This window comes from Ogataea philodendri (genome assembly GCF_020536065.1).
Source record: "Ogataea philodendri strain CBS6075 chromosome Unknown scaffold1, whole genome shotgun sequence".
In the NCBI taxonomy this organism is placed as follows: Eukaryota; Fungi; Ascomycota; class Pichiomycetes; order Pichiales; family Pichiaceae; genus Ogataea; species Ogataea philodendri.
The window spans coordinates 1031657-1052233 of NW_025763889.1; the positions used below are offsets into that span (position 1 = coordinate 1031657).

Sequence of the window (20577 nt, forward strand, 5' to 3'; positions counted from 1 at the left end):
CACACCGATAAAAATATTTCACCGCTGATAATATTGTCCAATTTTCATGTTTTCGATCGTCCGTCCGTTTGTGCAGTTTGCGCTTCCAAACATGACCCGTGGGCTTGTCAAGACCCACCGTGCCACGTACAAGAGATGGCGCAAGACCGGGACCGGGTACAAGCGCGGGCTGCAGGGCCGCAAGCACGGCAACGCTGGCCATCCAAACAGCATTTTAAAGAGAAGAACAGGAATCACGCCTGCCAATACAATCCAGCAGAAACAGCTCAAACGGCTGCTTCCGTTCCTGTGAATTTTCCACTTTGTACATATCCGATAATTTAAACAAGTTAGATTGCATGACTATTAAGTTTATAAAGACGATGAGTCTAGCTGGCCGTATTCGCGCCATTCTCCTTCGTTTTTCATCTCCATGGTTTCAAAGTAGTGGTAGTTGACTTTGAACGTTTGTGCAAACGGAACGTTATCGAATGAGACGATTCTCAGCTTGCAATATGTATTATCTTTGATGCTTTTCACCACCTTGACAAACTCTTCCAACGTTGGAGTTGGTTGCTCGTTAACGTGGGTGATAAAGTTTGTGACGCCGATCGTGTACAGTCTGGCTGGCGATCCCGATGCCATGGCTGTGCAGTAGACTTTCGACGGCAGTTGTTTGATCACCTGTCTGACTCCGTGATGAGGCTCTTGCAGCAGAGCACCGGACCAATAGACCAGGTGTTTGGTCACAAACGAGCTGCCGTTCGACAGCGACACGTCAATGTCCAATAGCTGTTTGTTTCTGACGATTTTGAAAGAAAGAGTGTTGTTGCTGTGATCTTTGCGGTTTCTGATGGCTTTTTCAATATCACGGTACTGCGTCACAGTGTAGGACACAGACTCGTCGCCCACTTTGAGAATGATGTCTCCGTGTTTCAGGCCGCATGACTGTGTGTTCTCGAGAGCCACGCTGACTTTCGAAACGCTCAAAAACCGCGGCTGGTCGAAGGACGCTACTCCCAGCTCCTTGATTGCCTGCTCTGTCACGCCGCTGATGCGCGCGTTGACGATCGAGATGTTGCCAAACTCCGCGTCCACGATCTTCACGTCCGGAACGTTGTTGGTCTTGAGCTTCTCCAGCTCCCAGAGCACGTCTGTAACGTCCAGACCCATAGAGTATGTTTTATCCTCGTCGGCCTCGAATGCCAGCCAGAACGCGCGCACGGCTCCGTCCTGGCCGCAAAGCACACCCGAGCTGTACTGCTGCCCCAAGTTGGAGTCGATCAGTACGGCCTCGAAGTTGGATGCCTTGAAACGCGGGCACGTGACGTTATTTGGCAGGTGGATCAGTCCAATGTCGCTAATTTTGGTCTCTTCGACCAGCACGCGGGACGCTCTGTTGTAGCCGACAAAAGTGACCTTCTCGCCTCGTCTGAGAGGCTGCGACGAAAACTGCGGAGTCAGCAGTCTCTCGCAGATCAGCTTTGGGTCGTATTTCAAAATAGCATAGCCTTTGGTTGGGTGCAGAAACACAACCTTTGTTGGCAGAAAGACCGACTCGGCCACAGTGACAGTCACGTCAAGTAGATCATGCGGCACACAGTACCGGGAAGTAAGCAGGTACCCGTTGGTGGCATCGATGACCACGCCGTAGGCTTTGCGCGACTGGACGTTGGAAGAGTCCAGTGGAAGAGGAATGGTGCTCTTGCACAGAACCAGCGATCTGTCCAGCGATTGACATCCAGAAAACTCGGTGGGGATGCCCACGAAGTTGACATCGGTGGGGTTGAGCGGTTGTGGAGGCAGAGCGTCTTCTTGCAAAGTTTTGAAGTCCCAAAGACCAGACTCGTCGTTTCTCACTGCCTGTCTAAAACTCGAGTGCCAATGGCGGTCGATCTGGACAAACTTGATAAGTGGAACGTGGAGATCTGTGAGATGGCGGCATTTCAGCGTGACAAACGCCTTGTCGGGAATTTTCTTCATCACCTCGACAAACTCGTCCAGATTCGACACCTCTGTTCCGTCCACCTCGTCCAGAAGCCAGCCGTTCGGAACGTTTTGGCCCAGCACAAAGGAGCCCGAAGCGTTGCTGACATGGACCCCCTTCACGGCAATTGCATATATTCTGGCCATTTGGTAGCTCAAATCGTTGAACGTGGCTCCACAAACATTGACGTACCGACTTGGCGTGATTGCATGAAGATCGCCAACTTTGCACTTCACAGTGATGTCCTTACCTCCTCTCTGAATCACGATCTCGATCTCGTTGCCAACGTTGGAGTCTTGGATCTCGTCCACGGTGATAAACGTGGATATGAGCTGTCCGTTCACCGATATCAAACAGTCACCTTCTTTGATGAGCCCGTCAGCAGGCCCTTGTGGAAGCGTAACGGCCGAAACAAGAAGCCCGTTCAGTTCAGGAAACGTCTCTCTCATGAGCTTCTCCGAGTCTGGACGCAGACCCAGACGACGACACTTGTCAAACGGCTCCAAAAGCCACTGGACCTGGATAGTTCCGCGCGTGACGGGCTGGCCGCTCTGGATGCAGCGCAGGGCACGTAGGACACGGTAGACAGGAAGGAAGAAGTCGGTCGAGGTCTCTGTGTTTCCACCGGCCTGCAGAGCAACAGCGTGTCCGTCAATGTTCACCACGGGAGATCCCGAAGATCCGCCCGAGGCTGAGGCAGCAGCCTGCAAATACTCGGTGTTGAAGTCGTTGTAGGAGTTGATTCCGTAGTCTGGAGCGTTTCTGTCGAGTCTGGAGATAAATCCAGACAAAATCGACAGCTTTTCACCAGAGTCGTTACCGATAACCATGATCTCGGCTCCAATCTTGGCCAGATCCGGTCTCAACTGGAGCTCGCGCACCTCCATGTACTTGATATCCTTTGGGTTATATTTGAGGAACCCGAAATCGTGAACCGGGTCTCTGTAGATGGGTTTGACCTCGCATTCCTCGTGGTTATCGAACACGGCGTAACCGATAAAGGGCCCTGGTCCAACAACGTGGCGGTTTGTGAGGATGATTCCGCGCTCCGCGTCCACCACAAACCCGGTGGCCTCGCTACACAGCGCGCTTTCGGTGTCGAAACTGACCACCTGTGCAAAATGGATAGAAACCACCGTCTTGACCACTGTCTCGACAATATGCTGCCATTTGGGGTGATCTCCAGCCTCGATCTCGGCCACAAACTCCTCATCTCCATCGTCCATGCTGACGTCCTCGTACTTCAGCTTCTTGGCCCCGTCGGCACGGCCGTTGGTCTCGTGATCCCCGCCCCGTTTATGGGGAATCTGCTCGACATCGTACATGGAAAATAAAATAATTTTTCACTAGAGAAAAAATATCTATCTATACATGTAAAACTTCTAGACGCCAGTCGACTGTTTGATGCGGTTGATCCAGGTGACGTATTCTGCTTCCATGCGGTCGGAAAAGTAGCACACGCGCGGAGTGACAAACGAGTTCAGCGTCGGCAGGCCAAACGGTAGCTTCGTCTCGGACTCCAGCATTTCGCGGCCACCAAGGTCCTTGATCCACTTCTCGTTATCGCACAATTTCTCCACAAGAGCCACCCAGTCGACCAACTCGTTGTACTTGAGCCCGCCGTTCTGGTGGATCTGCAGGTTCTTGAAAAACTTGGTCTTGAAACCCATGTTCTGGACCACCTTGTCCTGGTTCAGATGGAGATATGCTATCGAGACCAGCCCGCAAAGCAGCCCCCACGGACTCTTTGTGCGATAGTAGTAGTGTTTGTACGTTTCGAGAATACACCGCGTGATTTCCTCCGGCAAATAGAACTTGTTACAGAACGCAACAAGATGCGGTGTCGTGATGATGGTGTCGTCGTTGAGCGACCGGTCCGCCATGGAAAGCAGCTTGAATCCCTTCTTGCGACCTCTTTTGGCAGGACCCTTCACGTCGTCGGCGGCAGCAAGCAGCCGTTTCTGCAGCGACTTGGCTGCAGTGCCGGCGTCGACCTTGTCCGGTTCCTCGTTGCGGAGCGTCTTTGGCGTGCTCTCCGGCGTGTTCAGGACGTTTCTGCGCTTGGACGGCGTGGTTTGCTCGGTCAAATCAACCACACGTTTCCTTCCCGGCGTTGTCTCGGGCGTGGCCAGCTGAACAACCCGTCGTTTCGTGGGGGTCCGCAACAGATCGGCCCCTTGCTTGCTTCCTGCTCCAGACAACTTGTGTCTGAAATCGGCCAGCACAGTCACAGCCTTCCGTTTTGGGATCGGGATCCGGTTCACACTCGGATCAGGAAGATCAAACTTGTTCTTAAACTTGTCCACAGTCAAAAAACAGCACAGATGACACCGTCCGATCTCCAGCTGCGCAGCCAGCGGACAGCTCGACTTGGACGACAGATACAGGTAATTGGCATAGTCAATCACCTCCTTCGGAATAGGCCCCGTATGCGTGGGCACCACGTCCTGGAGCGCGCTCAGAATGAATTGCGACATTGACAAGGACCCAGAGACCGAAACTTTTTTAAATCAAGTGCAACCAGCCATTTTTTTTCAATTTTACCCTTTCCAGATAAATTGGGTACTATTACATAAACATTTATGTCAGCAGATATTTGAACGGATCAAACACTTGCTCGTACTGTCGTAATATATACATTTACAAACCTCTCTCTAGACCAGCACGCTCCATGATCTCGTGGACCTTTTTGCTCAGAACAGGGTCCTGTTTGATCTTGAGCTGAATCTTGGAGGCCTCCATCAGAGAAATGGCCTGGACTCTGTCGTCGTTGGATCTGGACAAACGGCACGCATCTTTGAACAGAGCAATGGCATCCTGGACCTTCTGTTGTTGCAAGTAGATCTGTCCAAGGTTGATTCTGGCCACCTCCGACTTTGGATCAAGCTCACATGCCTTCTTGAGGATCTCTTCGCATCCAACAATGTCCTTGTTGACCTGGCAGATGGCAGACTTGTTTATGAGTGGCAGAGCACCAATGTTGAAAGTTGGCAGGCTCTCTTGCAATCTGGCCGAGATCTCGAACTGTTTGGCGGCTCCGCCGTAGTCTTGTCTGTCGAACAGAATCTCTCCGTAGTAGTTTGGCACCTCGGACGAGGTTGGGAACCGTTTCTTGGCATCCTTGAACTGCTCGTCGCACGAGTTGGTGTCACCGTTTTTGTACGCGATACAGGCCAATTGGATGTATCCAAACACGTTGTCCGGGTTGTACAGCTTGGACTTCTCGAAGTTCTCTTTGGCCTTCTCCAAATCGCCCATCAGGTAGTACAGCTGACCGTAGTGGTAGTAAATGTCAGGGTCTTCTGGGTTGAGCTTGATGGCCTGGGCAAACGCCTGGTCAGCAGAAAGGAAATCACCTTTGTCGGCGTTGACAAGTCCCAAAAGAACGTGAGTTCTACCTCTTGGGTTCAATTGCAAAGCCTTGTTCAAGTTGGAAACAGCAGACTCGCTCTCACCCTTGAGGAAATCAAAGGTACCTTGGTACTCGTAAGCAAGACCAGCGTGTTTGGAGTCGGCCTTGGGTGGGTCCTTCTCGTAGCTGGCAATGGCCTGGTGGATCAAAACGTCTGCCTTGACGTAGTCCTCGTAGGTGTCCTTGGCGATCTCGGTCAAGGCCTTGGCCAGGAATTGAGAGCAAGATTGGTCCTCGTACTTGGATTCGTCGGTGTCAACGTTCTCCTTGGCGAAAGCACCAAAGAACGACGAAATAGAAGAGGAAGAAGGAAGCTCCTTTGGAAGAGTGGAATATTGCTCCTCGTTGATCTTGTTGGCCAGTTTCTTCAAATTACGCTCCAAGATGGACTCTGGAGATTGATCATTAAGACCTCCGTAGATGGTCAATGCTGTGAGGTCGTAGATGGCCTCCTCGTACTTCTCGATGTTCTCATAAGCATGGGCTCTTCTCAACAGACACTTTGGATAACTTGGGTTCAACTTCAATGCCTCGGTACAGTCATCAATACACTTTTGGTGCTCGCCCTGTGCGGCATAAGCAGCTGCTCTGTTAGCGTAAAAGACAGGATCAGCTTTGCACAAAAGAGCCAGGGTGTAGCACTGGATGGCTGGCTTGAAGTCCTCTGCCTTATAGTACTGGTTTCCGGTCTCTTTCAAAGCCAATGCCCATTCGGATTGTTGTTGTTTGGTCATCTTGGTGACCAACTCTTCAGTAACGTTCGGCAGTCCAGTGGTGGAGTCGATAGGAATGTCCGACGAAGGCCAGTTGGCGTGAACAACCGTGCCGCTCTTCTCGGACTTCTTCTTCTTCTTGGTGGCCTTGGACTTCTTCTTCGGCTTAAGCGACTCAGAGTCGTCCAGACCGGCGTTCTGCTGGCTCATGTAGTAGAGCAATCCGGCCACCGATCCGGCTCCAACAACAGCCGTGACGGCCACAGCGACTTTATGAGCCTGAATGAATCTTGAAAAAGATGACTCCGACATTTTAATATGCGACGTGAATCAGCTTGTCAATTCCAAAACTACTAAAACGACTTGGTCTCACTTGTTTTTCGTCTTTAAATCACTTCCACTAAATTTTTCTTCAATCGGGAAAGCACAACCGCGCACGCCAGTGAGCCGTGACGGTTATGCCCGGGCTGTGTAGTATTTTTCTCGAGAAATAAATAGAACATAATTTCCTTGTTTCCACGTCAAACACGTGAAAGTGTCATGATTTGAAGCTTTCACCGTCTACTGTCGTTAATTCCCGCCATAAACATGAAAAGATTCAACAACAGAGTGGTCCAGAATGTGGCCCAGGCCTACCAGACGATATCAAGTGCCAGAAAACCAGTGGCTTCCACCGACATGGGCTCCATGAATACGTCCAGCTCGGCAAGCTCCCACTATAAGACCCCCACCTCGCCGTCTGGAGTCCCACTGTCCAAGATCCTCAGCAACACGTTTCCCCTGGCTGTTTCCGACTCGTTCAGACACTATCTCAGACGAAACAAGCTGGATCAGATCCAACATGAATTATTATCGATATTGCCGTTCTACCCCAACCCAACAAATTCTCATAAGGCCCAGGTAGTCAAAACAATGATAGACGACAAAAATAACTACATCAACGAGCTCCACATTGCCCCAGCAAACATCCAGTCCAACAAGCACGTGGTATTCATCCATGGTTACGGAGCAGGGCTTGGCTTTTTCGTCAAGAACTTGCAAGACCTGGCAGTAAGGAAACCAGACTGGCATATCCACGCCATAGACCTTCTTGGATATGGTTGCTCCTCCAGACCCAAGTTTCCGTACCACGAGCCCAACGCCTCTTACCCGAAGATCGAGTCCTGGTTTGTTGAGTCGCTGAAGACCTGGTTTGACAGAAGAGGTCTCAACCACGACAATACTATGGTTGTTGCGCATTCGATGGGCGCTTATTTGTCCGCGTTGACCAACTTCAAATACCCCGAGCTGTTCAACAAGCTGCTGCTTGTGTCTCCTGCAGGAGTGTTTAGCAGTCGGCAGCCACAGGTTCCACCCTGGTTCGACAAGCTGTGGAACAAGAACGTGTCTCCATTTGCGCTTGTGAGAAACGCAGGACCGTTTGGGTCGTACTTAACCTCCGGCTGGACCTCCAGACGGTTCTCCAAGAGCTTCAGCGTGTTGAACGCCGAGGAACAGAAGTTGATGCATCTATACACATACGCCATCTTCAACGCCAGAGGCTCGGGAGAGTACATGCTCAACTACATGCTTGCTCCTGGGGGAATCCCCAGAAACCCGTTACTTTACAGAATCGACCAGCTGAACTGCGATAGTTACTGGTACTACGGTAGCTACGACTGGATGGACAAGACAGGAGGTTTAGCAGCCTGCAAGAAACTCAGAGCCAAGGGTCTTCGGGCAGATATGACAATTGTCGAAGACAGCGGCCACCATCTCTACTTTGACAACCTGGACAAGTTTAACAGTCTGGTTGCCGATGAAATGAAATAATGATAAAATTAAATAAACCTATAAAATTACTCGAACTTATAAGATTCTTCGTGCTACATGACTTAACAACATTAACTGGAGGCGTAAGCTTCATCAACTCTGGACTTCACACTCTCAAGAATAGCCTTTCTTTTCAACTTCTGAGCACTAGTGACAAATCCACTTTCTGGGGTCCATTCTTCGTCGACAAGAACAGCAGCTTGGATAAGCTCGATTCCAGCCAGGTTCTGAGCCTTACCGGTCTCGACCAAGCTTTTGGCAACTTCCCTGGCGAGTTTAGTGTTGGTGATAATGTCCGAGAGATGGATCTCCTCGCCGGCTTTGCTGATTCCGAGCTTCACGCTCAGGTCCTTCAATGGCTTCTCGTTTGGATTGACAATTGCAATAGGCTTGACCTTGTTCTCGTCAGCGTAACAGCAAATGTTGTTCACCAAAGCGTTGGACCTGTAAACGGCCTCGAGCTTTTCAAGAGCAATGTACTCTCCGTTCTGGGTCTTGACAAGGTTCTTCTTTCTGTCGATCAGCTTCAACTGTCCAGAAGAAGTCCACTCACCAATGTCACCAGTGGAGAACCAGCCCTTCTCGTAAGCAAACGCTTCCTGGGTCTCCTTGTCGTTCTTGAAGTATCCTGAAGTAACAGGGGCTCCAGAAATGAGAACCTCACCTTGGTTGTTCTTGGCGTAATAACCAGCTTCGGGAACGTCAATCAGCTTGACTGTGATCGATCCAACTAGAGCAGCGCCTCCGAACTCAAAGTGCTCCGGATCAGTGATGGTGGTATTGGCAACAGTCTCAGTCAATCCATATCCAAGAAGCATAGTTGCAATAGTTGTGTGGATGAAAATTTGAGTAGGCAAAGAAAGCTGCGAGCCACCGTTCAGGAGAAGTCTTAATCTGCCTCCAGTTGCCTCCTTGATCTTCTTGAACACCAAAGTGTCAAGAAGAGCAGGAACACCAGGAATGGAGTACTTCTTGCATGCGAGCTTTGCGTGGTAAGCTCCCCAGAAAACTTTTTGCATTGCCGATGGCTGCTTTTGGATCTGAGCATAAATACCCTTCTTGACGGTCTCCCAGATGGCAGTGACACCGACCATGATGGTTGGCTTTAAGGTCTTGATGTCACCGTCACAGTTTCTGGTCGAGGCGTTTGTAAGAGTCTTGACATTGGCATATCCGGATGTGGAACCCCAGTAGAACGAAACCAGCTCGAAAGCGAGTTCGAAAATATGGGCAAGAGGCAAAAAGGTGATCAAGACATCGTCAGAACGAACAGTCTTGTCGTCAATCGAAACAGAAACACCACCAAGACCAGCAACCACGTTGGCGTGGGACAAAACAACACCCTTTGGATTACCTGTAGAACCGGAGGTGTACATGATGCAACATAGATCGTCTTGTTTTGGAGGGTGGTGTGGAATGTCCTGAGCCTCCTTTCCAAGCTTCAGCACCTCATCGTAAGAGTAAATTTTGATGTCGGGTCTGACTTCCAAAATCTTGGCAACGGCGTTCTTTGCATTTTGATAAAGTCTTCCGTTACCACGCTTGTCCTTGGGATCAATTGGCTCAGTATGGATGATGTACCTGATACTAGTGGCCTTCTTGAGAGGGTTGACCAGCTTGATTAAAAGGTCATTGTCGGTGTAAATGGCATTACTTTCAGTTTCCAAGATGGAATGGGTCAATCCGTCTTCACCCAAGGTGTCGTAGGCAGTGACCACAGGAATAGCCTGAGTCTGGGCAGCAAGGAATCCTCTCATCCACTTAGCACTTGTGGCGGCAAATAGATGCAGTTTGTCGGTTTTTGCTGGCTCCAGTCCGATTTTCACCAGACCTTTACCAAGGTCCGAAACGATCTCGCTAAGTTCTCCCTGGGTAATGTATTTGTAATCGGACAGCTCGTAGTAAGTCCACTCCTTGTCAACCAAAGTTTCCTCTCCATTGACAACCTTTTTGAGCTGTTTGGTCTCGTAATGAACGTCAACAAGATCTCTCCATGCCTGAATTCTGTTGTTTGCTCCGTGTTTTTTGAGAGCTTCATTAAAAAACTCATAAACAGTCGTACATTCGTAGCCTTTAGGACGCGAAACTGCACCGTCCTTAACTTTGTAGTTTCGTCTTGGAGCTGTTTCTCCTTCCTTGGCTTCTCCAACAGGAACGTTGACTTGGAAAACCATAACAATCTGTGCTTTAAGCTGCGGTTAGAAAAAAGGGAGGGGGAGGCAAAAAAATATAATCTGTTTCGGTAAAGAAAAAAACTTTTGGGTGTGCATATTTTTGAATATGTCCGAGTGTGTACCACTGTCAATTGCCTTGAACGTGTCAATTGTCCATATTGAAATGGATCTTCACAACATGAAGTAATATCTGCCTGTAAAACCTCTTGCCGGCGTCTATATCGCCGAATCTCAGATCTTTGCGGTCCCGCTACCATTTTTTGTTGGGCCGGCTAGAGACCAACAGCTGGTGCACGGGTGCGGTTACATCAGATTCGAGAAATCGCCGTTTTCCCTGGTGCGAAAAATTGGCTATTTATCTGAGTGAGAGATTTCAATGCCTTTTTTTCTCACACTAATCAACCCGTTAAATTGGGAGCGGCTCTACTCATCTGAGTTCCTGATCTACTTTTTCCAGATGGCCATGCAGATGATGCACAGTGCCAAACTGTAATATCTGCCCCTTCTTGGATTTCTTCTCCACTTCCACCACCGTGACGCTCGTGTTGAACGGCACTTTCAAGTCGTCTGCGCTCAATCCGGCTCCCAGCTCGTATTTGTGGTGTTGGTGTAAATGGCTGCTAAAATTCGTGATCACTCCGCCATGTGTGCACACCAGCACGTTCAAGTGTTTGTTTGTGTCTGCATCGTTGATGATCTGGTCCCATTCGGCGTCGAGCCGGTCCAGCAGCTCTGCCCTGGTTTCGCCCAGCTCCTTAAATTTGGCTCCGTATTTTTCCTTCGCCTCTGCCAACGGCATTCCTTCCACTGGCCCCATTGATCTCTCGCGCAAGTTCGGGGTGGTGCGCAATTTGAAAGCCCGTTTGTGTTCATGTGGCGCCGTAATCTGTTTCGTCGTCTGCACACACCGTGTAAGGTCAGAACTGACAAACTCGTCAAAGTCCAGGTGTTTAAGTCGCTCTCCCACCAGCCGGGCCTGTTCCTGACCGATCTCGTTCAAGGGAACGTCCTTGTGGCCCTGTAAAATCTTGAGCTTATTCCAAGGAGTCTGACCGTGACGCACAATGTACACGCGAACCTTGTCGTGATCCACGTTCCCCTGATGGTCGACTGTCATCTATAAAGCTTTATTATTCAAATTTCAATCTTTGTATTTTTACCCGGCCCATATGTTTCTCTAATTTTTAACGATTTTTTTCAGTATACGGAAGTTGACTTTTACCTTGTCTCGAACATGATCCGAACCAGAACGCTTAATGTTGCCGCTCGGCAGTTTCACAGCTCGGCGTCACGCGCATCCATATTGGACTATTTCAAGTTCTACAAGAAAAAGGAAACCGAGCCACAGGTTCCCGTCAAAGACACCAAGCAGGTCATAAAGGAAATAGAAACAAGAACACAGGCCCCTGTCGCAGCCAACACAGTGGTGATGCTGGGCAAACACAACTCCGAATACAGCGATAAGAAGCTCCGCCAGCAGGCAATGGAAGGGTTTGTTTTGAGCTCGTGGATCCCAGCCAAGTCTGAGTTTTCTAAGAAAAACGTTCAGCCAGAACTCTACAAAGACCAGATTACCGAGATTCTGACCAGCGTGTTCCAAAGACATGTTCCGGCCACCCCCGCATCCGAACTCAAGCTCGATAACCTTGCTCTGAGATTCAAACTCCTCAAAGACGTGCAGATCAAGTTCGGTCTCTCGATACCAGACTTCAAGCTGTCGCAACTCGATTCCTTCTCCACGATCAGAGACTACCTGTACCAACGGCTGGATCCTGAAGGTTTCGTGATCGACGAAAAAGTCCCAGACGCTGTCCACTTCCGTCCTGGCGAGTTCGACGGTACAAACATCACTGTTGGAAAATACGTCTTTGAGTCCCAGAAAAAGAAAGAGGTCAAGAAACTGTACAGAAAGGCAAGACATGCCGAGAGAAAGTCGATCAACGAGGCCCTGGCCAGCGAAAAGAAGCAATTTTCCGATTAAACTGTATATATTAGGTATCAATAAATTGTGCACATTCATCTCCGGGAGAAGGTAAAAGCAACCACCACCGATGCAGCAAGCGCAAACAGCACGCCAGGGAGAATCAACTCTTGCAAAGTGTCGTTTGGCGCAGCGGCACTGCTGTTGCCAAGCTTTGCAGAGTTCAGCGCAGAGTCCACGTTGACTTGTTGGTCTGGATGGTGGATCAACAGGTTGATCTTGTCGAGGTTCAGGTTGCTCACCACAAAAACACAGTCTTTCAAGTCCTGGTCCGTAGTGATGGCCACCAGGTCTCCCTCGTCGTCCACATACGAAATAGCAAATTGCTCGGCAGGCTCGAGGCTTTCACCGGTCTCTGAGTCCTTTGCTGGTGAAAGCAGCGTTCTCATTTCCTGTCTAGACAGCTTGGAACCAATGAGTTCACGCAATGGCTCGATACCGTCGCTCGGCTTGCAACTGACTCTGTGTGTTCTTCCTTGAGGCGACTTGAACTTGAAGAACACCGGCTCGTTGAAGTCAACTTCCACGGTAGCAGGCTTCAATGCCGACGAGTTAGTCTCTGGAGCTCCTGTGAAGGAAACAGAGTCGGAAGGCCTAACAATGTCGTTTGTGGAAACGTTGAATTGAGCCAACTCAGACTGCGTCACATCCGCAAGCGAAGCCGAATGTAGCGAGTTTGTGTCGCTCTCTAACGAGGTCCAGAACTTGTTCCATGCAGGGCCTTCCTTCTCCTCGTTCGAACCAGCGTCAGAGTCGCCGTTGTTGATCATCTGGATCGACTGGATCTGGTTCAAAGTATGGTACGTGAGCTTCAGCACATCAACAACACCCACAATCTCGCTGTTCTCGTCGTCCACCACAGGCAAATTCAAATACCGTCCCTCGAACATCTGTCTAAGGGCTTGATGGATGGAGCTGCTAGCCAGGGCGTACGATGGCTTTGGAGTCATGACACGGATCACAGAGCAGGTGCGTGGATCGATACCTGCGGCAATCACTCTCAGAACGATGTCTTTGGAGGTGAAAATACCCGTAACCTCATCGTTGTTCTTGGAGTCTTTCACCAGAACAGCCGTGGTCTTGTTGTCCTTCATCAAAATGGCAGCATCGTGCACAGACGTCTTGATGTCGCAGCAGACTGGAACAGTTCTGTCGGACAGAACAGAATTGAGTCTTGGCCCATTGATGATATTCTTAAGACTCTCAAAGTACTTGATCACGTGCAGAGGCTGACCGCCGCCAAGCTCTTCGGTGACACCTTCCATTGCATCGTAGAGCTTCTTGGAGCTCTCGTACATTCTTTCGAGTTTGGTCATGGCTTCATTGTAGCACTTGGTGATGTCCAACGTTCCGACAATCTGGTGGTTGTCGTTGACCACCGGCAGATGTCTAAAACCTTTGGTGACCATCAAGGAGAGAGCATCGGAAGCCAAAGTGGTGATCTTTGCACACATTGGGTTTGGGGTCATGATATGCTCGATAGAGGTCTGGTTGGCATTGAGATTGGATCCAACAATACGGAATGCAAGGTCCTTGGCCGTGAAAATACCTGCCAGTTGTCCGGCATCGTCCACCACCAGAACACAATTTTCCTTAGTCACAGACATGAGCTGGGCCGCTTCGTAGACGGTGTTGGAAGGCTTCATGATGACCGGATCGGAGGGCTTCAAGGACATGACGGTCCCACTGGCGCCGGATCCCGCCTTGGACTTTTTCTGGGGCGAGCCAAACGTGGACACCATAGTGACGTTGTTCTTCTTCTTGAGGTCGTTTTCGATCTTCTTTCTGATCTGATCGTCTTTCTTGGTTTGTCTCTTGCGGGTAGACTCCAACGGATCCGAAGGCGGGTTCGACAGTGCCGACTGGGCCCGTCTGGGAGTTCTCACAGTGCTGTCTGAGGCAAGCATAACGAAGAAAAGAATGTAGGCGACTTTTTTTTTTCCTCATGGATAAACATAAACATGTTGCCCGATTTGGGAATCATGGCGGTGCTGCCCTCATCTCTGATTTTTTGGGGATCTGTCTGCCAGATTACTAAAACTAAATGATGTGTTAATTAAACTTAATTCGGTTGCAATAGAATGAAGATCAGCATCAGCTCACCAATATTAATTTTGGCCGCGTGGTGCCAGCTGGGAAGTGCAGAGACCACGCACTCGTACCAGTTTGCAGCCTCCAAAGTGGACGCTGCCTCGTCGCTGATCGCAGAGATGGGTAGATCACTAACTCTGGACGATACGGGCCATTCCACGGTGCAGGCGATCATCGACGTTTTCAGCTACGACGTGAGTGCAAATGAGAAGAAGTACAAGTCGTTTCTAAGGGCCACAAACAACCCGAGCGCATCGACGTTTGTGAACAAACTGGAGTCTGTACTCAGCTACCAGGAGACCGCAGCTTCCACGGGCTCCGATGTGACCAAACTGGTTCAGCTGGAGCTGGGACTCATGACTGCGGTTCCGTGGGTTGACACGGTTTACCAGGAACTAGCATACCAGCTGGACGCAGTGAGTTATGCGTCCAACAGTTCTGTGGCTGTGGATACTAAATTGGAACATTTCCACTATGTGACCACCACGAGCGGGTGGGGCAGCTCGATCAGCCCACACTCGTCAAATACGCCTTCCCACTCCGCATTCAGCGTCGCCGCGGCCAGCTCGCTCGCTAACAACACCTCAGCCCCCGTTTCCACTGCCTTTTAATTACGTACGCTCTTTATATACTGTATGGATATTTCAGGACGATCGACCTTTGTGAAAAAAATCACCTGGTCGGAACTAAACCCCCTATATTTTATTTTCGATCCGAGTTCTCTACAGAGCAAGCCAGTGGCAAACCGTTTTTTCCTCATTGAGACGCCAAACCAGATCGTTTTACTCGGATGGACTCAACCAACAAGCTGCAGAAACGCACCACGAAGGCGTGCGATTACTGCCGAGCGAAGAAAATCAAGTGTGACGGAGAGTTGCCTTGCAAGAACTGTCGATCACACGCCAAAGAATGCACTTATATGTATGTCGCCAAGCAGCGCACGTCACGGAGCAAGAGAACTGCCAAAAAACCAATTCCGGACAAGATCGGGTCGCCGCTCGCGGCTCCAAAGCTCGTCACAGCCAGCGTCACCAAAGGCTCTTCCGAGATGGAAGCAAGACTCGATAAGCTCGAGTCCATGATGCATCTACTGTTCGAGAAGTTGACTCCAGCGGTGGTTTCCGGCCAAGTTTCAGACGAGGGAAGCAATAGTGAACTTAGCTCGTACAAGACGGAGTTGGAGCCCGAGTCTGACTCAGCCCCAAGCCAACCTGAATTCGACGACATGTATTTTGGCCCACTCACCACGTTCTCCTTGTTTTCGTCCAAGGGCCTCAAGTGGCTCACGAGCCAGCTGCCCGATGCCACCCCGATGACTGTTCTACGGCAGTATCTTCATGAATTGCAAATTTCTCACACCAAAACAAAGCCTCCTTGGAGACACCCTCCAGGGACGCTGGAATGGGACCTTTTTCCGCCACAGGAGGTGATCACTGTCATGTTACACGATATTCGGCCCTTTTTCGGCGATTCCTCACCTCTAGAGATGAACCTCGTCCACCGTTTGTTCCAAAAATACTTTAACTACAAAAAGGGCCTGATCCCGGAATCGGCACTTAGTCAGCCAGAGATCTTCCTTTTGAGCTGTGTCATGTTGGTGGCTGCTTCTTTGGTTTCGGAATTAGTGAGAACCATTAACATTAAGTGCTCGTTGTCGCTGTCAGAGCTCCAGGACTTGGGCCAGAAGCTCAATGACAGCTGTTTGCACCAAACTCTGGCCGTCAGCATGCTGCCTCCGAATCTGTTGATTCTGCAAGGTGTTTGTTTGATGGTGATTATGTTTGATATGAACATGATCTCCCATGCCACTGGAAATCTCACCTCTATTCTAGTGAGATGTGCTCAGGAGATGGGACTTCACCGCGAAGAGACATACACCCGACTAAGTGAGAGTGCCAGACAACAGCGCATCGCTCTGTGGTGGAGCTGTTACATTCTCGACCGCGAACAGTGCATGAAGTGTGGCAATCCGCCTGCTATTAACGACATGGACGTCACTACCCCTCCATTACCTGGGTTCGAGGACGTTTGGGCCCTTCCAAACGAAAGAATGCCCGATGGCTCGCACAAGAGAGAACATTACACCGACAAAATCCGGACCCGTTTAACAAATCTGCTGGAGAAAGACTGCGCCGACGCCAATTTCGACGTTTATTTGGCTTACGATCTTTCGTGTATCATTTCAAGAACATACAAGGAGCTTTTCTCGGCTACTGCGTTGACAGGAAAAACCAGGGGTCAGGTGGAGGCTACGATTAGATCACTGCTCCACGATCTGGAGTGCTGGAGAATGTGTTTCCCGGTGCAGATCCGTCCTGGCCAAGAGCGGAACTACATCCAGGAGTTCCAGAACTTCAGAGAGGTGAAAAGCCCGACTGAAGGACTGTGTTTGCCGTTCGTGGCCCTGAACTACAACTTGAAATACTACCTGCTACAGATTGTGATTTCCAAAACCATGTTGAGACTTAACTGGTTCTCTGACAGCAAGCATACACATCTATCTTCCAACAGAGACAATCAGCATGTTAATTTGGAACGGATCGGACTCAATGCTATCAGACAAAGTTTGAGGTCGGCCTATCAACTGGACAGAAGCGTCCATACGTACGTTCAGTTTGCCACGTTCTATTTCCTGTGCGCATACGTTGCTCTTGTTGCCGAGATCTTACAGAACCCTAGCTCGCCCGAAGTGGTTGAAGACGTCAAGTTATTGTTCCGGGTGTCGAAAGATTACTTCCACGAGCATGAAGAGTCGCATCACCCGATGCCGACGCCCGAAAAATGGGAGTTTATGGATAAAATAACCAGGTGCCTGTTCTATATCGTGTGGTCGTCTGTGCCCAACATCGACGTCAAGTGCAATTTGGATATTGGCGACCATATCGAGGAGTTCACGCAGATGGAGATGGAAATCCGCAGAAAGAAGGGAACCACCTCCAACACCAATTCGATCAGCTCGTTGTACGGGCCGCCAACTCCTTCCAGCCGGCTGCCTTTTGATAAACCTTCCGTGACCCAAAGCACTTCTTTCCAGTCACCAAATAAAGAGGTTTACGGAGAGCTGCTCAACTCGGTGGTGAACACGCCGTACACCTCGGACGACCAAATCTTTGACGGGTTCCAGAGCGATGCGACCATGTTGCAAAACATGTTCAGCTTGCCAAACTATCTGTTTGATGTGAGTCAGAACAATTACTTCTCCAACAGCCCGATCAACCAGCCCGAGATCTGATCATAGCTTGTGTGGTTGCACAAGGCCAACTCCGCGACGAGCCGCGCCGTATCCGGCCTGGTAGCCGTAACCAGACAGCCCCGAGACATGCACCAGCGTGCCGGCCCCACGCGTCTCTTTCTCCACACGCACGCCGCCCTCCCGGCTCGGTCTCAGCCCGCACGCCACGCGCACAATTTCCCGGTCCTCTGCGGTCTCGGGGAACAAATCCCCTGTTCTTTTTAGTATATCGTCGGTTTCAGACTTCCAGGTGTCTGCACACCAGTTGTGCTTCTGCAAATAGCCTCCCAGAACGACCTGGGAACCAGAGTCTGGCCGCGGAATAATATATGTCACGTTTTTATGCCCCCATCGCATCCTGTTCTCGTTAATATGAGGTGCTCTGATCACCACCACCTGACCCCGGGCAGGGTAGACGTTGTCGTCCTGGGCCCCGCCGAGCGTCTTAGCGCCGATCCCCGTGCAATTGAACACTATCGACGCCAATTGGAACAGATCGTCGATCTGTTTGATGGTTTGCCGAATGAAAACCACTCCGGTAGCTTCCAGGTAGTTTTTCAGGTTCTCGAGGAAAAACGGACAATTAAAGTTCCAACTTGTGTATTTGATACCAAAGACTACTCCTTCAGGCAGATCTGTCTGCGGAACAACACGGAAATCTTCAAGATACGTTTTTAACGAGTCGATCTTGCGAGAGTCCGGCTGGTACTCCCAATATTCTGTACTTGGACGTTTGTCAAGACCACAGCCAGGGCCCAATAAGCTTCTAATAGCCGCCAAATGAGTATAAGTGGTCTTGTCGAAATGCAGCGTCTCAGCGTCGTCCGGAGAAATGCAGCTAAAGTTACCTCCTGCCCATGGAGAAGTGTACTCAATGGACTGGTCTCCAGGAAGATGCTTAGCCACAACGACGATCTCCGAACCCTTGACACCAGCCTCGAGAAGATTTAGTGCAGTGTACAGGCCCACGATTCCAGAACCGGCAATTGCGTAGGTCATGTGTGAGGGAATAAATAGGTGGTCTCGAGTAATTCTGGGCTTTAAATAAAATGTTGCGGCTCGGAACTGGTCAGCAGAGATGTGGCACAGTGCATGTGGCGGTGTCAAATTGCGAGGGAAAAAATTTGGGTGCACAATTTTCGGGTTAATAGTGTAATACCAATTCGCGCTGCATTTGTGGCGTTTGTGAGTGACTTTCGAAACGTGTTGTTTGAGTCATTTTCTCAGTTTCAGTAGATGGTATATACAGTTGTGCAAGTGTTGGAGGTTGGTTTGTAACGTTTTCAACCCACCTGACCAGCTCGTTTTGCTCCTGCTTCGCGAACCGGGGTCATTGCCTCACAAATTTTTTCCAATTGCTTCCCCCACTATATTTCTAAAAACACCACAGAGCCGCACGCCAACTATATATAACCCCGATTCCCCCAGCATGTTGCCCTTATTCCTAAACATGGACTTTCCGGACAACATCTGTCGGTCCATAGTGGCCCAATTGGACACAAACAGCCTTATAAGTCTTGCTGCCACCTGTCGCGGGTTCTACTGGCCCGCAATGCAGCAGCTCTACCGCAGTCTGCTCCTGGTTGACACCCGGCTCAACAGGGTGGGAGACTCGGACTTTACTATTCTCTCCACCAACAAGTTTGAACAATTCACCGAGACCCTCATCAACAACACCAACCTGGTGGGTCTGATCCAGCGGTTTGTGGTGTGCTCCCACAGCAACAACGTCGAGGGATTGGATTTCCTCGTGGGTCTTTTGGTTGAATACAAGCTGCGTAACAACAGTGTGCCGTTGCTCGGACTCAAAGAGTTCAAGATCCTCAACGAGACCACTCCGTACAAGTTCCTGTTTCTGAACAAGGAGTATGTTCGGTCAAAGAAACTGAAAAAGGGGTCCGTTCTGCTGTACGAGAACGACGAGGACGAGTTCACCGAATACTCCAACTTTAAAACGTCTAATACAGTGGTTTCTCTTGAGAGCTACCAGCTGGTGAATCTGGTGGAATTCAACGACATTTCCTCGGACACCAGAGAGATCTGCATCAATACCTCCAACCGGTACCAGGACGAAGGGTTTGTTAAAACGGATAGAATGTGTCGGATTTTTAACGGTCTTGAATCGCTAGAGATTCTAAATCCAGATGCTACCAACACTTTGTTCACCCAGTTAAAAGATCAAAAGGTCCATCTGCACTCGTTGACCCGGCTGTCGCTCAATATGACCGACCTCAAACCACTGACAGCAGTCATGAGCTGTGTACGGCTCGAAAACTTGGAAAGCTTTGAGCTCAAGTTCAAACAGACTTCCATCAGCCACGAATCGGACGCAGCCAACCAAAAACTGCTCGAGTGCATCCGTGGCAGCTTCCAGAACCTCAAACGGCTGTCACTGATCCACTTGAACTCCAACAACCTGCTCAAAAACCAGTCGCTCGGATCGCAGCTGCTGCTCAGCGACGCCAGCCTCTCATACTGCATCATGGAGAACCTGGCCCTGTTCAACTCGACCATCTCCTACCTCAACATCAGCATGAACAACTTTGCATATCTGCCGCCCGTCAGCACAGACTATAGAAACATGATGACCCATTTTGTTGTGGACGAAACGTACTTGGAGACCCGTGCACGCCAGTTCAGCAACCTGCTGCGCTTCCAGCACCTCCAGACCCTCGTTATCCCCGATTATTTCTACAACTGGAAACCGTTCATCCGGCTCGAGGAAACCGTCAAGCAAAGATCCGGCGGCATCAGCTCCAAAACACTCTACTCCGGCTGCACTTGTCAGAAATGCTCCCAAACCCAGCAGTTATTGGGCAGGTACTCAGAGAAACTCAATTTCAACGACAACTCTGCGTATTCCATCTACAATTTCCTAGTGGGACTCCTGCACAGCCGTATGACCAGTTTCGAGACAAGCTCTGGACTCGACATCCTCAAGTACCCGTTCTTGGACCCAGTCGAGATCTCGCACTACGGCTACCTGGACCTGGATATCTGCGGGTTCACCCAGCTGATCCTCGACAATCTCCAAAGCGACCTGTGTTTCTTTGCCAGCCACTTCCCACACCTGCACACGCTCTGTCTGGGCGGCATCCGACTGTCCATCGACAGATCAGACACCGACTTCCGGTTTGCTGCCATCGACGACAACTGGACGTCGCTGGTGCGTCGATCGACCGCATAATAATTTTTT

The 20577-nt window shown here is 50.0% G+C and overlaps 17 protein-coding genes across 17 annotated transcripts; 7 read left to right on the plus strand and 10 right to left on the minus strand.

Annotated features, from left to right (window-relative positions):
• Positions 1-351: 351 nt before the first annotated feature.
• On the minus strand, positions 352-3291 carry OGAPHI_002543 (uncharacterized protein; the record flags this gene model as incomplete). The annotated part of the gene is made up of 1 exon (XM_046203424.1): positions 352-3291. One exon carries the CDS (start codon positions 3289-3291, stop codon positions 352-354), a length of 2940 nt encoding a protein of 979 aa, XP_046063202.1.
• Positions 1570-6385, plus strand: OGAPHI_002544 (uncharacterized protein; the record flags this gene model as incomplete). Its single annotated transcript, XM_046203425.1, has 4 exons — positions 1570-2537; positions 2667-3285; positions 4275-4353; positions 4701-6385. 4 exons carry the CDS (start codon positions 1570-1572, stop codon positions 6383-6385), a joined length of 3351 nt encoding a protein of 1116 aa, XP_046063203.1.
• OGAPHI_002545 (uncharacterized protein) lies at positions 3349-4443 on the minus strand (the record flags this gene model as incomplete). The annotated part of the gene is made up of 1 exon (XM_046203426.1): positions 3349-4443. The coding sequence occupies one exon, from the start codon at positions 4441-4443 to the stop codon at positions 3349-3351; it is 1095 nt and encodes a 364-aa protein (XP_046063204.1).
• On the minus strand, positions 4607-6403 carry OGAPHI_002546 (uncharacterized protein; the record flags this gene model as incomplete). Its single annotated transcript, XM_046203427.1, has 1 exon — positions 4607-6403. The coding sequence occupies one exon, from the start codon at positions 6401-6403 to the stop codon at positions 4607-4609; it is 1797 nt and encodes a 598-aa protein (XP_046063205.1).
• A 276-nt stretch (positions 6404-6679) lies between these two features.
• On the plus strand, positions 6680-7903 carry OGAPHI_002547 (uncharacterized protein; the record flags this gene model as incomplete). Its single annotated transcript, XM_046203428.1, has 1 exon — positions 6680-7903. The coding sequence occupies one exon, from the start codon at positions 6680-6682 to the stop codon at positions 7901-7903; it is 1224 nt and encodes a 407-aa protein (XP_046063206.1).
• OGAPHI_002548 (uncharacterized protein) lies at positions 6941-7330 on the minus strand (the record flags this gene model as incomplete). Its single annotated transcript, XM_046203430.1, has 1 exon — positions 6941-7330. One exon carries the CDS (start codon positions 7328-7330, stop codon positions 6941-6943), a length of 390 nt encoding a protein of 129 aa, XP_046063207.1.
• A 71-nt stretch (positions 7904-7974) lies between the features above and the next one.
• Positions 7975-10077, minus strand: OGAPHI_002549 (uncharacterized protein; the record flags this gene model as incomplete). The annotated part of the gene is made up of 1 exon (XM_046203431.1): positions 7975-10077. The coding sequence occupies one exon, from the start codon at positions 10075-10077 to the stop codon at positions 7975-7977; it is 2103 nt and encodes a 700-aa protein (XP_046063208.1).
• A 427-nt stretch (positions 10078-10504) lies between these two features.
• OGAPHI_002550 (uncharacterized protein) lies at positions 10505-11194 on the minus strand (the record flags this gene model as incomplete). The annotated part of the gene is made up of 1 exon (XM_046203432.1): positions 10505-11194. One exon carries the CDS (start codon positions 11192-11194, stop codon positions 10505-10507), a length of 690 nt encoding a protein of 229 aa, XP_046063209.1.
• OGAPHI_002551 (uncharacterized protein) lies at positions 10691-12058 on the plus strand (the record flags this gene model as incomplete). The annotated part of the gene is made up of 2 exons (XM_046203433.1): positions 10691-10846; positions 11279-12058. 2 exons carry the CDS (start codon positions 10691-10693, stop codon positions 12056-12058), a joined length of 936 nt encoding a protein of 311 aa, XP_046063210.1.
• Positions 12059-12093: 35 nt separating this feature from the next.
• Positions 12094-13965, minus strand: OGAPHI_002552 (uncharacterized protein; the record flags this gene model as incomplete). The annotated part of the gene is made up of 1 exon (XM_046203434.1): positions 12094-13965. The coding sequence occupies one exon, from the start codon at positions 13963-13965 to the stop codon at positions 12094-12096; it is 1872 nt and encodes a 623-aa protein (XP_046063211.1).
• OGAPHI_002553 (uncharacterized protein) lies at positions 12856-13956 on the plus strand (the record flags this gene model as incomplete). Its single annotated transcript, XM_046203435.1, has 1 exon — positions 12856-13956. The coding sequence occupies one exon, from the start codon at positions 12856-12858 to the stop codon at positions 13954-13956; it is 1101 nt and encodes a 366-aa protein (XP_046063212.1).
• Positions 13966-14120: 155 nt separating the features above from the next.
• OGAPHI_002554 (uncharacterized protein) lies at positions 14121-14324 on the minus strand (the record flags this gene model as incomplete). The annotated part of the gene is made up of 1 exon (XM_046203436.1): positions 14121-14324. The coding sequence occupies one exon, from the start codon at positions 14322-14324 to the stop codon at positions 14121-14123; it is 204 nt and encodes a 67-aa protein (XP_046063213.1).
• Positions 14140-14760, plus strand: OGAPHI_002555 (uncharacterized protein; the record flags this gene model as incomplete). Its single annotated transcript, XM_046203437.1, has 1 exon — positions 14140-14760. The coding sequence occupies one exon, from the start codon at positions 14140-14142 to the stop codon at positions 14758-14760; it is 621 nt and encodes a 206-aa protein (XP_046063214.1).
• Positions 14761-15068: 308 nt separating this feature from the next.
• OGAPHI_002556 (uncharacterized protein) lies at positions 15069-17381 on the plus strand (the record flags this gene model as incomplete). The annotated part of the gene is made up of 1 exon (XM_046203438.1): positions 15069-17381. The coding sequence occupies one exon, from the start codon at positions 15069-15071 to the stop codon at positions 17379-17381; it is 2313 nt and encodes a 770-aa protein (XP_046063215.1).
• On the minus strand, positions 17382-18380 carry OGAPHI_002557 (uncharacterized protein; the record flags this gene model as incomplete). Its single annotated transcript, XM_046203439.1, has 1 exon — positions 17382-18380. The coding sequence occupies one exon, from the start codon at positions 18378-18380 to the stop codon at positions 17382-17384; it is 999 nt and encodes a 332-aa protein (XP_046063216.1).
• Positions 18381-18810: 430 nt separating this feature from the next.
• OGAPHI_002558 (uncharacterized protein) lies at positions 18811-20568 on the plus strand (the record flags this gene model as incomplete). The annotated part of the gene is made up of 1 exon (XM_046203441.1): positions 18811-20568. The coding sequence occupies one exon, from the start codon at positions 18811-18813 to the stop codon at positions 20566-20568; it is 1758 nt and encodes a 585-aa protein (XP_046063217.1).
• OGAPHI_002559 (uncharacterized protein) lies at positions 18826-20246 on the minus strand (the record flags this gene model as incomplete). Its single annotated transcript, XM_046203442.1, has 4 exons — positions 18826-19216; positions 19369-19537; positions 19646-19878; positions 20206-20246. The coding sequence occupies 4 exons, from the start codon at positions 20244-20246 to the stop codon at positions 18826-18828; spliced, it is 834 nt and encodes a 277-aa protein (XP_046063218.1).
• Positions 20569-20577: the final 9 nt, after the last annotated feature.